Here is a 17,949-nt window from a genome sequence, read left to right as displayed (position 1 = left end):
CCTACCGTCTTATAGGCAGAAACTAAAACAGGATGTACTAGTGACGAGAACCATTCAACGCTGTTCTGACCAATCGGAATCCACGCTTCAAGATTGTTTTGATCACGCGGACTGGGATGTGTTCCGGTCAGCCTCAGAGAATAACATGGACCTATATGCTGTCTCGGTGAGTGAATTTATAAGGAAGTGCATTGGCGATGTTATACCCACTGTGACTATTAAAATGTACCCTAACCAGAAACCGTGGATGATGGCGGCACCGCGCAAACCACCGCATTTAACCATGTTAAGAAGTCTGGGAAAATAGCTGAATATAAACAGTGTAGTTAATCCCTTCGCAAGGCAATCAAACAAGCGAAATGCCGGTGCAGGGACAAAGATGTCGCAATTCAACAGCTCAGACACAAGACATATGTGGCAGGGTCTACAGGAAATCAGACTACAAAAAGAAAACCAGACACGTCACGGACACCGACGTCATGCTTCCAGACAAACTAAAGACCTTTGCCCGCTTTGAGGATAAGTGCCACCGTCGCGGCCCACTAACAAGTGCTGGGGATAATATACCACAATTACTTGAAACAATTGAACATTATGAAACATTGAACATACCAGGCCTGGTCTTCATAGCAGATTTTGAAAAGGTGTTTGATAAAGTACAACTAGAATGTTATATATATATGCCTGGATTACTTTAATTTTGGTGAATCTCTTATACAATGGGTTAAAGTTATGTAGCGCAACCCCAGATGTAAATAATGGGTAATTCTCAGAAAGTATTGAGCTTTTTAAGAGGAATAAAACAAGGCTGTCCATTGTCTCCATATCTATTTATTATGGCCATTGAAATGCTAGCTATTAAAATTAGATCCAACCAAACATCAAGGGGTTAGAAACAACAGTGTCAATGTATGCCAATGATTCTAGTTTTTTCTTAAGTCCGTAATCTGGATCCCTGCACAGTCTCATTGAAGATCTTGATTACTTTGCTAGCCTTTCTGGATTAAAACTTAATTATGACAAGTGTACCATATTACGTATTGGATTGTTAAACATGTTTTTCCCTACCTTGTAGTTTACCAATAAAATGGGTGGATGGTGAAGTAGACATACTTGGTATTCACATCACAAAAAATATAAATGAACTTACCACAATCAATTTCAATAGAAAGTTAGCAAAAATAAATAAGATTCTGCAACCATGGAGAGGTAAATACTTCACATTGATGAACTTTCTGATCCTATCACAGTTTACTTACTTACTAATGGCACTGCCTACTCCAGATGACTCTTTTTTTTAAATTCTTTTTAAATCATATGAGCAAAATATATTTTATTTGTAATGCTAAGCCAGACAAAATTAAACATGCCTATTTATATAATGAATGAGTTTGGGGGGGCTAAAATGATTAAATATTAGATTTAAACCTCTCACTTAAAATCTTCAGTCATACATAAGTTATACTTAAACCCAAAATGGTTCTCCAGTAGACTAAGAAAGCCTCATCCTTTGTTCATACATTGACTTTTTGCCTTTATACAGATTACAACATCTCATTTCCAACTAATTGAAAATGAAATTTGTTTAAAGTATCGTCCTTAAACAAGCCATACAGAGCTGGTTACAATTTCAGTTTTATCCTCCAGAAAAGAGAACAAATGTTATGGTTCAATTCAAATATACTGATTTAACAAAACATTTTTTAGGGAGAAAATTTTAAAAATGTATTTGTTTAATAATATTATGAATAGAAATGGAGATGTCACATGCAGTTATCAAATATATGGGAATATTTGCTCAATCCAATTTTACAACCAACTGATTGCAGCACTACCACAAAAATGGAGGAGGCAAGTGGAAAAGGGATAAGGTAGGGAACTTGTTTGCCTGCCACATTGAAGATACAAATTGGCTGAAAGGAACTGGCATAAATAGAAAAATACCATTTCATCTGAGGACAAAAATGTTGACAGCTGCTCCATATAGGTTGCAAAATAAGTGGGAGGAGCAATTCGACGTACCAATTCCATGGCATATGGTTTATGAACTGGTACAAAAAACTACACTTGATTCAACACTGAGTTTTTCCATTTTTAAATGATATACAATTCTTGCCACCAACAGAATGCTGTATGTATGTATGTATGTATGTATGTATGTATGTATGTATGTATGTATGTATGTATGTATGTATGTATGTATGTATGTATGTATGTATGTATGTATGTATGTATGTATGTATGTCATACAACAATCTCAGCTCTGTAGATTTTGCTGTGAAGAGACATAATCAATAGGGGCAATACCAGAGTAAGTTATCCATGTAGCTTGTTTCTGGTCACAGGTTCAGGAATGGTTAAAAAATCACAACATGCAATTAAAATTAACCTTCCAAATTGCCCAATACTGCTATTTGTAAAGCCAGTCTAATATAATACTCATAGGAAAGGTTTTCATCTTTAGCTCGCAATCTATGGATAATATACGCTTTATAAGGGTTCAAACATTTTGTAAAATATCAATTGAAAAATATGGGACATGGAAAGCAAATGAGCGTAGTCTATGGTGATGGGTGGGATGGGCTGAGAGTGGCTGAGGGTTGGGATTAAAGAGCTTATGTTTGGTAATGTATTATGTGACTACTTTATATAAAATTACCATAAATGTATATGTAGCAAAAAAGCTGTAAAAAAAGATTTGTCCTTTGGAATTGTTAGGTTACTTGTTAGATATTACTGCACTGTTGGAACCAGAAGCGCAAGCATTTTGCTACTCTTGCATTAACATCTGCAAACCATGTGTATGTGACAAATATACAATTTGATTTCTGCCATTGTGTAAAGACACTCAAATGTAACACTCAACACAACGAAAAACCCTGGAGTATTTAAATTGTTGTACTTTTGACTAAATTACTCAATGTACCAAGTATAATATACCTATAGATATTATTTACATATAAAAACAATTATGCAAAATGTGACCAGAGGACAATATTCAGAAAGTATTTCAAAACCCACACAAATTAGGCTATTTTGATTGACCTCTGTAACAATGTAAAAATGCAAACAACTATTCCAAAATGTAGGTAACCTCAATAAGATTTAGTACAGACCAGGCCTGACATGATGTAGAAATAGTAGCCTACTTTGACAATTCAGTGAAAGCAACCAGTATTATTACAGTCAGATAAATAGAGAAGATACAAAACACTAACTGTTCAGAGACAAAATATTTTTAGGACAAATTCAGTTCACACTTACTTTAGTGTTTTGAATTTAGCCCTCAACATGTCATGGAGCTTCTGGAAGCACAGCCCCATCTTGCAAGGTGGCACAGAACACCCAAAGGAGGTTTCTACACATATTCCACTCTTTGTCCTGCGTCCACTCCGGATGCACACCACACACCAGCTCTTGCTCCCTTCAAACTTCACCTGCTTTCAAATTAGTTACAACTCAGTCCACACACCCTGGTACCACACTCTTGGCTCCCCTCTTCCTGCCACTGTAGCCATATCACAAAGTGAATGCACAAGCTGCATTTGGAATGCCTTCAGAGACCAGGGCCTGTGGTTTCTGGGAAGGGGCCTTTGCAGGGTCCCCCACACAATGTACGCATTTATGATGGTGATGTTGAGCATTCCCCAAAACGCTTACTTCCACCATTTTTCTGCCTGTGTCCGACATTGTAATAGCTCCTCAGTTAGTCAAGATGGTCAACCCTGCCCATATTCTTGTTGTAATCCATGACAAGCTCTGAAACATAAGTTCCTACCACTTTTAAAAACCACTCCAAAACCCCTGCCACTGTCATTTTAGGCCCAGGCTCTGTGGTACACGGGTGAATGGTGGGACTTGGGGCAGACACACATCATGGAAATAAATGTAGGCTCCCCTCTTCCTTCACTCTCCTCTTCCTCTCTCCCTCTAATCACTCTTCCTCCCTGCCTTTTGCTGCTGACATCTGACTCTCTCCACAACTTCCTTCGCTTTCACTGACCTAGAGTAACAGAGGGAGAGTTGTAACAAATAGGATGCAATTGTAGTCAGGAACATTCTCTCACACTGTCGCTCTTTCTTTTTCTCAACCATACACACACTAGTCCTAATACTGAGTTTCCATAAATTGTGTGATAGTTACACGCCTCCCATTCCCCACACACCCTCTCCCTCCCAATCAACTCTTGCTGTCTTGCCTGACAGAGTTTGCTAATGTTAGCTGATTAGTTACAAAGCAAGGAAAGTTTCCAAATGAATTGCATTGTTAGAAACAGGACAAAACAAAACAAGCAACTTGTTAGCTGGCTATGTAAACAAATATCCAACTCATCGTATGAGCTCCACTGCGCGGGCATCTACTACCCTATCACGACAGATAATAGGAAAACGAGGCAATGTATAGCCTATTAATATATGCACCTAGCAAAACATGACAACCCATAACTTAAGTCCAACAGACAAACGCATTACTCCAGCCTTCATTTCGGTGGCTAGTTAGCTGGTTGTCTGTGTGGCTAGCTAGGGAAAGTGACAGCTGAGGTTGACGCTTGTGAGCGCAGCCCAAATTTACCGCTACACACACAAGTTTTCTTGCCTGACAGACTAACTAGCTAGCTAAAGCAAGCAGCTTGGGCCGTTTCCATATGAATTACATTGGTAGAAATAAGACAAAACAACCAACTAGTTAGCTGACTATAATACAGCTAAACACGGCAACTATTTCCATGAGACGAAGAGCAATCATTCGAGCTCCACCGCTAAAGTGCTAGCCTGTACCAACCAAGTTATGACTTGCTAATTTGTGAGCTATGTACATAGTACCCAACTCGCCAATGGCCTGGTAGGGCTCCATTGTCCCAATAACCACTTTGACATCAATGAAAATTCAATCACATCAAACACTTATCATCAAAACAGTATCTTGCTTTTAAAACTCACCTCACTTTGATTGATCAATTTGAAAAAGTTCAACAACCATTTGAATCTGAGTGCAAAACATTGTAGTTGTGGATGTTTCAAATCCTAACAACTAAATGGACAGCACTTTCTAGGGTGACGATTAATTCAAAACACCATATGCAGGGTTCGCACAAGGTGCTTGAAGTATTTGAATTTGGCACTCTGAAATTTAACTACTGGAATACCTTAATCAAACGTTTTCTCGTTGGTACTTGACAAGTACTTATATTAAAATGAGAGGACAGAAAATGATAACATATGTAATTTTCAGGCAGACTGCTGAGTTTAATTTCCTCACGTTTCGCGCTGTGGTTTCCAGGCGAGCGACCTCATTCCACCCACACTACCACTCAGCCAGGCAGGTACAGAACTGACTGATTAGGCGCCGCCAAACGTCACATCGATAGCAAAAATGTAGATTCAAGCTTATCTTTTGTGCCTATGGAACATTTTCTGGGATCTTTTATTTGAGCTCATGAAACATGGGACCAACACTTTACATGTTGCTTTTTATATTTTTGTTCAGTATATGTAACTGTAGGTTCCGTCCCTCTCTTCGCCCCAACCCGGGCTCGAACCAGGGACCCTTGCACACATCAACAACTGACACCCACGAAGCATCGTTACCCATCGCGCCACAAAAGCTGCGGCCCTTGCAACGCAAGGGGAAACACTACTTCAAGTCTCAGAGCGAGTGACGTCACTGATTGAAACGCAATTAGAGCGCACCAGCGCTAACTAACTAGCCATTTCACATCGGTTACATATAGTTTACCCCAAACATTTTTTACCACTACATCACTGGAAAAAATGTGCCAAACTTTGACATTTCGAGCATGGGTAAATCAGCCCTGAAAATAGACAGCGCTGCATCCTGCGCTGGCGCCAGTTCTACACTGACCTTTTCTCCCCAGAGCTTTTTTGTCTCATTCAATGGGCGCCTGCGATATTCCACTTGATCAAGCGGCAGCCGTGCTCCTGCCATTCTGGTGGCCGTTCACGTTCAGTTTTCCTCACGCAGCCTACTCGCCCTTCTCCCAACCTGAGACATTAAAGCTGCCAGTCGGAAGCAAAGCGCTTTTTCGTAGCTGTTAATTAAGTAGTAGATTACCAAATGCCCAATAAAAATACAATACAGTCATTCAGTGGGAATTGTGTAGTAATGTGAATAGAAAATGTGTGTAGTACTGATGATGCTGTAGTAATCATGTTTGCAGACCTGCCAACATGCACGCATTTTGCGTACCATCTACGCAATTCTCTGTCCATGTACGCAGGTACGAGTTCCGAGTTAAAAGTACGTAGAAATAAATAGGGCCTGATATTTTAATACAAAATAAATCCACTGAGTAAATCTACCATCCATTCTCGAGTTGCAACACACAGACATGTACGGAGTTTGTGTCAACGGACATGGATAATTATACACCATTATTCGCCGTAGCTACCCGGTGTCTGCCCCTCGTGTTTGTTGTGATGCTGTTTGCCGACTGTCAGCTGTACGTAAACACCTGGACAAATCCCTTTTCGACTCCGTGTGTTGTGGAAAGGTAAACACCAATTGTTTCAAGCTAACGTTAGCGAACATAAGATGGACATTCAGTGGGCTCCAAAGTGCCAGCAGTTGAAATGCAAATACGAAAAATAACTGGTCGCATTTGTGCGAGTGTGATATACATTTAATTTTCCGTCCCATTAGTTGTATTTTCCATGTAACATTACGAGGATCACGCAACCTGATAGATTGTAACTGTATTATGATCCACTTCACAAAAAGCATTACAAAAGTATAATCAAAAATAAATAAAAAATCTTGTCATTAAATGGAGTTGGGAGTTTAGAAGACTGCGCGATGAAGAATGTATGAGTGTCCGGTATTGGCTATAGAGGCAATGCTTCTAAAATACCTTTTCACAAAATTTGAGATTTTGTCAATTTAGAAATGATGTATGCGCTGCAAAGAAATACAATAGGCACCTTTACATAAGCTGAAACACCAGAGTTGAATCTCCAATTTGCCTCGCACGTCTGGTTGGACAGAGTTGGCAGGTCTGTGTATGTAAACATGTTCAGTATTATTGAATAGAACTTGTAAGGTAGTGATGGCGATATACTGCCATCTGGTGGCGACTAGAAACAATTGTATAATAGGAACTATTACAAATTGATGGTCCTTGAAAATAAATATTAGCCCTTGAAAAAGTACTTAAGTCCTTGAATTATACAATACATAGCCTACCCCATATTACAGACGGAAGAAACATTTAAAAAAAATAATATTTAATGTCTTTTGTACTTTGTTTCTTCCATAATTAATAGGCTGACATTACCTTTGGCTGAAGAATTTTTCTTACTATAAAATCATTTAAAATAAGGGCATGGGGACTAATAAGCATATCTTGTCAGCTAAATGAACAAGCCTATGGCATGGTGCATAGCCAGAAAACATGCATTTGGCCAACTCATATTCTGTTCTTCTGAAATACAAAATGTTTCTTTATACCTTCCTAAAATATATAATGGATTTATTGTGATGGTGTAGGCTGTATTACATGGATTTATTGTGATGGTGTGGGCTGTATTACATGGATTTATTGTGATGGTGTGGGCTGTATTACATGGATTTATTGTGACGGTGTGGGCTGTATTACATGGATTTATTGTGATGGTGTGGGCTGTATTACATGGATTTATTGTGATGGTGTGGGCTGTATTACATGGATTTATTGTGATGGTGTGGGCTGTATTACATGGATTTATTGTGACGGTGTGGGCTGTATTACATGGATTTATTGTGACGGTGTGGGCTGTATTACATGGATTTATTGTGATGGTGTGGGCTATATTCCCTGGATTTATTAGACTTTTAAAAATGTAGATGTTCCAAAGGCTGGCATCAGCGGCTTGAATGCAACTTGTATGCATGGAGGCCTGGAGATGCTAAATGTGTGTGTTAATTAATGGTCAATTACCATTGTTTTGCATGACAATAACCATCTGACAAAATTTCATGACCGCCACAGACGTAAAGGGGAACCAATAGTATTGATTTGTGTGTGTGTGTGTGTGGGGGGGGGGGGGGGTGTTAATTAAAAAATATGTTTTGGTTAGGTTGCTCACCCGACACCGAGACAATATAATAATATAAATGTATGTAACTTTAGTGATTTGGTCAAATGTAAAGGAGTAAAAAGTAAGTTACTTCCTTCAGAAATTACTTGAGTATGAGTACAGGTACAGCCCACAGAGAGTAACTAGAGAAGTACTAGTTTCTCAAAAAATTCAAAGGTCAGTAGTGGGCCAGATTCAAACTCATGCCTTCTCTGACATGTGTGCTGTTGTCAGCTGCTGTACCCACTGGACCACACAGGTGCTAAAATAAACATTAAGCTATTTTGTCTAATTCTTGCCTTGAACATATAAAACAAATGATTAAAAAAAAATACATCAACCCCCCCCCAAAAAAAAAATATTGTCCATTTATTATATTCCATATAAGAATTCACACGAGACGCACAGTAGCCTGCATATAGCTTATGAAGCTTATTGAACTGATGCACAGTGGACCTGCAGTATAAGTTATTGTATAGCCTACAAACACTGCTTCCAGCTGCCCCCTGGCGGTGATTCTAAATATTACATATCCTTTCAAATCCTCTTGTTGCAGGATTATTTTCATCCTGTGAGAAATGGCTCATATTAAGATCTGACATCTGTGTCCTGTTCTGTTGTTCACACCAACTGCACACTGAAGTCCAGGGGGCACATTCAGCAGGGGGAACATTATAGGAATGCAAACATGATATATTATGTAAACATGTAGAATAAGCAATCACGTCCACTCTATGCAGGACATTTATGTGGTTCTGGTTTTGTCCGATGCCTCAAATATGCAGTGTTCTCTTATCCACACTGATATGGTTTCAATCTCCACAGATATTTATTTTTCCTTTCTCTGCTTGCAGTTATAGATTTACACTGGATGATCTGTACCCCATGATGAACGCGGTGAAGCAGCGAGCTGAGTTCTATGACGAGTGGGCCTCCCACGTGACAGAGACTCTGGAGGCTAAACTGGACAAGAAAAAAAGTGAGAGATGAATTCACCTTGTCTATGTACTTGTCTCCATTAGCAGTGCTTTTTAGTGACGTATTAGGCTTAATATGGGTCCTGGAAACTGGCCCAGAGACTGCAATTAGTAGTGAATTAGGCCTCACACCCTTCTCGTTGTAAAGCACTGTGCTTGTGTAATGAATTATTGTGACCGTCTCTCCTCAGGCTTGTCAGTCTTCCGCTCGCTCATCAATAAATCAGAGTTGAAGATGTTCCCTGACAACGACCTCCTGCGTCAGCTCCGTTTAGTCACACAGGATGCAGAGAAATGCTCCTCAGTTGCCCAGCAGCTACTCAACGGCAAAAGGCAGACCAGGTAACTTACACAGTCCACAGTCCAGTGAAAGAGGAGTACCACTGGTTAATTTTCCTCCCTCGCCGCAAACATGATCCACTATGCTTGTGTCTTTATTGTATTCCTCAATAAACAGTGTTATTCTAATTTGCTCACCAATGATGTATAAACATGTGCATATTGGAATATGATTCAAGGTTTGTCATAATTGCCTCTCCCAGGTATCGCTGTGGTGGAGGGAAGACACAGAGCCAGCTGACTGTGGAGGAGCTGAGGTCATTTGTCAGGCAACTGTACAACCTCCCCTGCAGCCTTCCCCAAGCCCCCAAATTAAAGGTATTGTAAGCCAGTGTCTCAATGCCAACATGATATTGAAGCCATTAGAAAACAGAGGCCTCTGTTTAAAGCAATTGATCAGAGGATATTGGAATAAAACAAATCTCAATCGTTTTTTTGATCATAACTGAATCTGAATTATGTTCTATTTTTCTTAGGAGCTCTTGAATTGCATCGAAGACTTCCAGACACACAGTGAGAAGCTCCTGGCAGACGAGACCACCGGTACAGCAGATATCCAGAGTCTTCTAGACGTTAGCTTTGACTTTGACGTGGAGCTGCCTGAACTTCCGTTACTACGGGAGAGGCTGGCACAAGCCCGCTGGCTAGAGGGGGTGCAGCAGGCCAGCACCCAGCACTCCACCCTGACCCTGGAGACCATGCGGAGGCTGATAGACCAGGGCGTGGGTCTGACCCCTCACCCCTCTGTGGAGAAGGCCATGGCTCGCCTGCAGGAGCTGCTAACTGTGTCTGAACACTGGGAGGACAAGACCAGCAGCCTCCTCAAGGCCAGGTGAGGGCCGTACACTGAGGGTTTCTCTTTTACATCTGTAATCTGTAAACCAGGGATTCCAGTTTTTTTTTTGGTGGGTTGTGTATCTGATTTGAAAGAAGAGACCTAAATGTAGTTAAAGGTACTACACAGGATTTATTTTAAAGTGTTTGCATTGTAATTTCAGAAAATCTCCATAATATATCTTGCGCTAATAGTGTAATGGTAGTGTTTCACAGTATTACCTATCCGCCAGTGTTGTGATAGGCTGTGATATTCGCCTATTGATTTCTCTGGCCGGAGTGGCATCTGTTGTCAAACTGGGAAAGCTGTTCTGACTTTTTGGCTGTGCTATCTAGTGGAAATCGCTCTTTTCCTGGTTGCTAAAATTCTACACTGTTCGCTCAGTTTAAGTACATGTGAGAAAACAAGCACTGAATGGTGTAGGGAATTATTGTGATCACTGTGACATTTATTTTCAATAACAAAAAATATTGTTTTTTAAGCTGGTGGTCCAGCTTTAAACATCTGTAAAACAATATTTTTTCTGGCCAGAGAAATCAATAGGCGAATATCACAGCCTATCACAACACTGGCGGATAGGTAATACTGTGAAACACTATGATTCCACTAATAGCGGCAGATATACTATAGACATCTTCTGAAATTACAATGCAAAAATTCTACAGAAATCCTATGTGTAGCACCTTATAAGGTAAACAAATATAAATGGTTTAAGGTCATCTTCTGGTTTTTGTTATTCTGGATCATTTAGACCGGGAATTTACAAAAATGATCCTCACACAGAGATTCAACTCTGGGTCTTGAATATTACTGAACTTTCTCTACAAAATGAGCCATGTGGTTATATCACTTGTATTAAAGCTAGTGAGGTTTTGCTTTAACTAATGTACAAACATTAGCATTGGTGACTAGATTACTGATTTGTACATTAGCAGAACTATGTCAGTGTCCCTGATTTTGCTTCATTTTAATTCCAGCTAGTGCAAAATGCTGCTGCTAGAATATTCAACAAGATCTACAAAAAGTGAGCATGCATATCTAGTTCTGCTTCATCCCATTGGTATCCAGTGCATTTTAATAACCACTGTCACCAGCGTTTTCAAACAGCTTTTTTAATGGCATGGCTCTCCAAGGAATGTGCATCTATTCTGTGCGCTCCACATATCCACGGTTTACCTTTGAGTCTTTTTCAGTCCAGTTTTAAAGGGATAGTTCACCCAAATTACAAAAAGACATTGGTTTCCTTACCTTGTCCATAGACTGCTTACAGAGTATGACAGCAATCCATCCTTTGGTTTAGTTTCCAGCGTTATCCCCAGGATTTTTAACAAGATGGTGCTGCTCCGTACAGGCCGGGGGGAGGTCCAGAGATTTAGTCTTAGTTATAGTCTTAAAATACCTTTTAGTCTAAGTCACATTTTAGTAATTTCATTCTTCGTTAGTTTTTTATGTTGTTTAAAACTGGACAATTTTAGTCTAGTTTTAGTCACAGCCATTTTTGTCACACAGTGCGTTTAAAAAAATAAAATAATGAATTCTGAATATTTAGGCTACCTCTAACTTACATCTTGTGCACATTCAGATAGCCTTGGCCAAGTAGGCCTACTATACCCTCGTATACCTTAGCTGGCAACATTGATATTGTGCCAGATTATAACCAATGACAGCCATAATCAACCATATAGGCTATAAAACCTTGGCTGAGGTTAACAATTTACAGCTCAGATTTTTAACCCCATCATAACTTTCAAGGGGGGTAAATAACAGTGGTTTCCTTGAAAAGGGGAGAATTTGAGCTTTACAAAAATGACGGGAGAATTACTGTACTCCTAATATTCAACAAATAGCTTTAGTTTTTCCCGTAGGAAAAAAGCAACCGCAATTCGCATTTGCAGACCGCGGCACAAGAACGGCAACGCGGATGAATAAAAGCGCACATGGAGAAAATATAGCTTCTGATGTGATCAAAGAAAAAATAGCTTACATGAATGTAAGAGAGTAAACATTGATTCCAGTTGAGGTTAGTTACAAGTGAAGTGTCCTGCCTTCGCATCAGTTCAAAAGATTGATGAGTGACCTGGGAGCTGTGTGGGAGAGCCAGGCAGATCAGCTCAGACTGCACAACTGAAAGATGTCAATTCTGCCAATGAGAGGATTGCGTGAAATATACTCCATGCATGTTTAGGATTGGACAAAATGGATGAAAAGGAGCTTTGTCAAATTAAATGTCCATTAGTCTTACGTGGAATTCTTTTCTCGTCGTCACATTTTCATAAACTAAAATGAAATGGAATTTGTAATTGTTTTTTTCCAGGACATCTCAAGTTATTGTCAGGAAAAATTGGTGATTGACAAGTATGTTTCGTGATTTGTTGTTTAAATTATAACTGTTGCTGTCATACCTTATCCATAGACTGCTTACAGGGTAAGGAAATCAGTGTCATTTTGTAATTTGGGTGAACTATCCGTTTAATTGTCTGCATCTTTCTAGAGCTAGAGTTCATTAAAAAAAATATGTCATTTTAGAACTTAATATGGTGAGAAGTACTGTTCTCTCTATCTCATCAAGGATGGCTGGATAGTTTTGTTTCTTTATGATTTTATTATCAGTATGTTCAACATTTTCTTTATTATAGAATTGTGCAAAGCCCATATCACGGTAACTGTATATGTAGCCTATGCAATGGTTTCAAAGTGTACCATGGTTGCGAGGGGACAGTATAGATAGCCTACCTGTAGTTAACTGCCAAAATAAAGGAAACACCAACAGCAACTGTCTTAATAGGGCGTTGGGCCACCACGAGCCGCCAGAACAGCTTCAATGCTCCTTGCCAGAGATTCTACAAGTGTCTGGACCTCTATTGGAGGGATGTGACGCTATTCTTCCATGAGAAATTCCATCATTTGATGTTTTGTTGATGGTGGTGGAAAACGTTGTCTCAAACGCAGCTTCAGAATCTCCTATAAGTGTTCAATTGGGTGACTGAGACACACACACACACACACACACCCTTTAAACCCCCTATGCTTCTTTGAGACCCCTCTTTCAAAGTCACTGATGTATCTTATAGCCATGGTAGCCAAAATAATGGGCAACTGGGCATTTTTGTACATGACCCTAAGCATGCTGGGATGTTAATTGCTTATTTAACTCAGGAACCACACCTGTGTGGAAGCACCTGCTTTCAATATACTTTGTCTCTCATTTACTCAAATGTTTCCTTTATTTTGTCAGTTGCCTGTATGTGAAGCTACTTAGACTAAATGATCCATCAGTGGTCAGAGGAAAAGGTTGCATGGTTCACAACCATCACAGCAGTTATGTCTGCTTACATCAGAATTATCAAAAGTTTGAAGCTTTAATTTACCTTTTGTAAAATATGGAGTGAGTAGAAACATATTGTCCAACAAGTGAAGTGTCTTAGGAATTGCCCCCAAAAAGGATCATGATAGTACATGCATATATTTATTATTAATACACACCTGAGAAAAGGTCTCCATAGTCCATACAGATTGATGAATATGATTTTTAGGCTTCCTGGCAGCTGGAAAACTGGGCCCCCTTATGCTGGTGACTGACCAGTCTTCTGACCTAACTGTTGTGTTTTCTACTCCACCAGGCCCCCCCTCTCTATAGAAGCCCTCTCTGAAACAGCTGAGAAGGTGGCTGGGATCCCTGCTTACCTCCCCAATTGTCTGATGCTGAAGGACTCCATCAGTAGGGCCAGAGAGTGGCTTCAGGAAGCTGAGGCACTTCAGGTACAGAATAATACAACAGGTTTTCACACAGATGTCAGTTGAATAATATTTTTTTATACGTAACTTTCATAGAAACAATGCTTCCAGGTTGACATGTTATAATGTGTCAACTTTATGGATAGAAAACTTGAATTCTGTGTACTCTTTCAGGATGAAGATTCCATTCCATTGTTTTACAACCTCTCTGATATGGTTATTCGAGGACAAGACATCCCAGTCCAGCTTGGCCCTCTAAAGCAGCTGGAGTCCCTGGTGGCGGAGGTGCAGACCTGGAAAGAGTCTGCAGCTAAAACTTTCCTCATGAAAAACTCTCACTTCACTCTGCTTGAGGTAATGTTCTAATGGCTGTAATGCACCACTCTCTGAAAGTTCCATGACTGATGTACAGTATATAGCAGTTTATTTCCCAGAAATGCAGTCACTAGAATTCATCATTTGTTCTTGTCCACAGGTTCTGTGTCCAAGATGTGAAGTTGAAGCAGGTTCTCCGAAAAGGAAGTCCAAAAAAGCTAAAGACATCACTCAGCACAGCAAGAAGAAGATGGTGAAGCTTGACTGTCTCAGTGATGTGGAAAAAGCCCTCTCAGAGACCAAGGACTCTGCTTCTGCTGTAAGTACACCTACACTGGCCATTTCTCAACTTAATATACATTTTCTTTTTTAGTCAATTTAAAGAGTGCGGACCTTCTCCTTCTCTACTTCTTTTTAGTACGCTAGTACTGGATATGTACTGTACCTCAATTCATGTTGGACATGAAATTATATGAATTAAAATGTTTTTACATTTCTTTACCAGCTGGCAACTCTTGGGGAGGTGCGGTTACAGGAGATGGGGGCCCTCTCCTCTCTCCGGGCAGCTAACGAGTCCAAGCTCCTTCCCACGGCAGACTGCATGGGCCTGAAGGTGTGTGTGTGTCAGAATCCCCCCATGGGAGCAATGTTACAGTGTGAGCTCTGCCGGGACGCCTTCCACAGCGTGTGTGTGAGGGCTTCCTCAGACTCCCGTTCAGCCCAGGCCTGGCTGTGCCCGCACTGCCGACGCTCTGAGAAGCCCTCCCTGGACAAGGTCCTGCCCTTGCTGGCATCGCTGCAGCGTATCCAGGTGCGTCTGCCGGAAGGCGATGCACTTCACTATTTGGTTGAGAGAACAGTCAGCTGGCAACAGCGTGCGCGACAGGTCTCTTCCTCCTGTGGACTACCAGACCTGGAGGAGAGCTTTGCAACTCCACCATCTCCGGATGGAAAGGTCAGTCAGTCATACCCCTCTTCTGAATTGTAGAGTAATCTATCCATTTTAAAGTGATATGATTCTGAAGAAGAGACAATTATAATGCTAAATGGCCAGATTGTTATATTTTTTTATACAGCCAACGTGTTTAACTCCAGAGTGGAACAGGACAACTCATGATCAGATGGTCTTCTACACCGAGCAAAGATGCATTCCTCTGCAGGGTCAGTTCTGTGGTATAAAGCAGTGTTGTAGAATCATTTTTAATTCAAATCACCAACTGGACTTCTTGATAACATTATTTCATTGATTAGCTAATTAATTTAGTATTTGAAATGCACTCTACTGATGACTACTGATTTATTTAAGCATCTACAGTAGGTTGTACACATTACCTTTTACATGAACAACCTGGCGTGTGCTGTGCTGCTGCAGATCTTAGTGTGGAGCTGGAGGAGCTGATGGTGGAAGGGCTCCTGCTGCAGGTGTCTCTTCCAGAGATCACACAGCTCTACCATGTGTTACTGAACGGCCTGAGGACGCATCACACCAACGAACGCACGTCACTGCAAGATGACGACCCCTCAGACTGTGACAAACTCAAGCAGTGCAACTCTCAGGGAAAAAGCTCTCCACAAAAGGTTTGTGAGCATGCCTGCTATCAAATACATTTAATTCAATTATACAGTTGAAGTCGGAAGTTTACATACACTTAGGTTGGAGTCATTAAAACTCGTTTTTCAACCACTCCACAAATTTCTTGTTAACAAACTATAGTTTTGGCAAGTCGGTTAGGAAATCTACTTTGTGTATGACACGTAATTTTTCCAACAATTGTTTATAGACAGATTATTTCACTTATAATTCACTGTATCACAATTCCAGTCAGTCAGAAGTTTACATACACTAAGTTGACTGTACCTTTTTAAACAGAATGGAAAATTGCAGAAAATGAGGTCATGGCTTTAGAAGCTTCTGATAGGCTTATTGACATAATTTGAGTCAATTGGAGGTGTACCTGTGGATGTATTTCAAGACCTACCTTCAAACTCAGAGCCTCTTTGCTTGACATCATGGGAAATGAAAAGAAATCAGCCAAGACCTCAGAAAAAAATTGTGGACCTCCACAAGTCTGGTTCATCCTTGGGAGCTATTTCCAAACGCCTGAAGGTACCACGTTCATCTGTACAAACAATAGTACGCAAGTATAAACACCATGGGACCACGCAGCCGTCATGTACCGCTCAGGAAGGAGACACATTCTGTCTCCTAGAGATGAAGGTACTTTGGTGCGAAAAGTGCAAATCAATCCCAGAACAACAGCAAATGACCATGTGAAGATGCTGGAGGAAACAGGTACAAAAGTATCTATTGTGAGCGGACCAAGTCATTTGGTGTCACTAAAGCGAAAAGGTGGAATAAACGAGTCCAGAGTAGGTTTTCTTGATTTAACACAGTTGTCTATTGAGAGATTTCTGACAATATAAACACTCCAACACAGTCAATGAGAATCTCCCAAGGAACAACATACATCTTCTTCTTTAGATGACACAGGATCACATTACGATTATCTTTAAACTATAACAACAATCACATATTCGTCACCGTCTTAATGGATCTTCATGGATAGCACCTCTCTCTCCCCGTAGCCATTCTCCAGAGATAGTTTATCTTCCCCCCGTCTTGCTGGTTCCCTCCTCTCTCTTGTAGGGGAAAGAGAATATCTCATTAGTACCGTCAGCTGTGCTTAATTGACTCTGGTTACCTTGTCTCACATGCCTTGTTGGGCTACTATCTGTGACCCCAGTCTGCCCTCTGGTGGTCCTTCCACACTATATCCACAGTAAAACGAGTCCTATATCAACACAACCTGAAAGGCCGCTCAGCGAGGAAGAAGCCACTGCTCCAAAACCACCATAAAAAAAGTCAGGCTACGGTTTGCAACTGCACATGGGGACAAAGATTGTACTTTTTGGAGAAATGTCCTCTGGTCTGATGAAACAAAAGTAGAACTGTTTGGCCATAATTCCCTTTTTTTTTTTTTTTTTTTTTAACCTTTATTTAACCAGGTAGGCTAGTTGAGAACAAGTTCTCATTTACAACTGCGATCTGGCCAAGATAAAGCAAAGCAGTGTAACACAGACAACAACACAGAGTTACACATGGAATAACATGGAATAAACAACAAACAAGCCAATAACACAATAAACAAGTCAATGACCATCGTTATGCTTGAAGGGAAAAGGGGGAGGCTTGCAAGCCGAAGAACACCATCCCATCCGTGAAGCACGGGGGTGGCAGCATCATGTTGTGGGGGTGCTTTGCTGCAGGGGGGACTGGTGCACTTCACAAAATAGATGGCATCATGAGGCAGGAAAATGATGTGGTTATATTGAAGCAACATCTCAAGACATCAGTCAGGAAGTTAAAGCTTAGTTGCAAATGGGTCTTCCAAATGGACAATTACCCCCAAGCATACTTCCAAAGTTGTGGCAAAATGGCTTAAGGACAACAAAGTCAAGGTATTGGAGTGGCCATCACAAAGCCCTGACCTCAATCCTATAGAACATTTGTGGGCAGAACTGAAAAAGCGTGTGCCCGCAACGAGGCCTACAAACCTGACTCAGTTACACCAGCACTGTCAGGAGGAATGGGCCAAAATTTACCCAACCTATTGTGGGAAGCTTGTGGAATGCTACCCAAAACGTTTGACCCAAGTTAAACAATTTAAAAGCAAT

At 40.5% G+C, this 17,949-nt stretch overlaps 1 protein-coding gene across 3 annotated transcripts in view; it reads left to right on the top strand.

Moving 5' to 3' along the window:
* The window catches only part of LOC106572475 (lysine-specific demethylase 5B-B), a 35,982-nt gene that overhangs the window by 15,890 nt on the left and 2,143 nt on the right, over nt 1–17,949 (top strand). For all 3 annotated transcript variants that reach the window (XM_014146695.2, XM_014146694.2, XM_014146693.2), the window contains exons 17-26: nt 8,928–9,052; nt 9,242–9,392; nt 9,593–9,707; nt 9,866–10,221; nt 13,845–13,983; nt 14,134–14,313; nt 14,435–14,593; nt 14,780–15,229; nt 15,351–15,435; nt 15,647–15,852. In XM_014146695.2, the coding sequence (XP_014002170.1) occupies nt 8,928–9,052; nt 9,242–9,392; nt 9,593–9,707; nt 9,866–10,221; nt 13,845–13,983; nt 14,134–14,313; nt 14,435–14,593; nt 14,780–15,229; nt 15,351–15,435; nt 15,647–15,852 (1,966 nt within the window). The remainder of the gene's footprint in view (nt 1–8,927; nt 9,053–9,241; nt 9,393–9,592; nt 9,708–9,865; nt 10,222–13,844; nt 13,984–14,133; nt 14,314–14,434; nt 14,594–14,779; nt 15,230–15,350; nt 15,436–15,646; nt 15,853–17,949) is intronic.

Source organism: Salmo salar, chromosome ssa15 (genome assembly GCF_905237065.1).
Source record: "Salmo salar chromosome ssa15, Ssal_v3.1, whole genome shotgun sequence".
Classification (NCBI taxonomy): Eukaryota; Metazoa; Chordata; class Actinopteri; order Salmoniformes; family Salmonidae; genus Salmo; species Salmo salar.
Note: the sequence above shows the minus strand (reverse complement) of the source record. Positions and strands in the feature narration are given on the sequence as shown.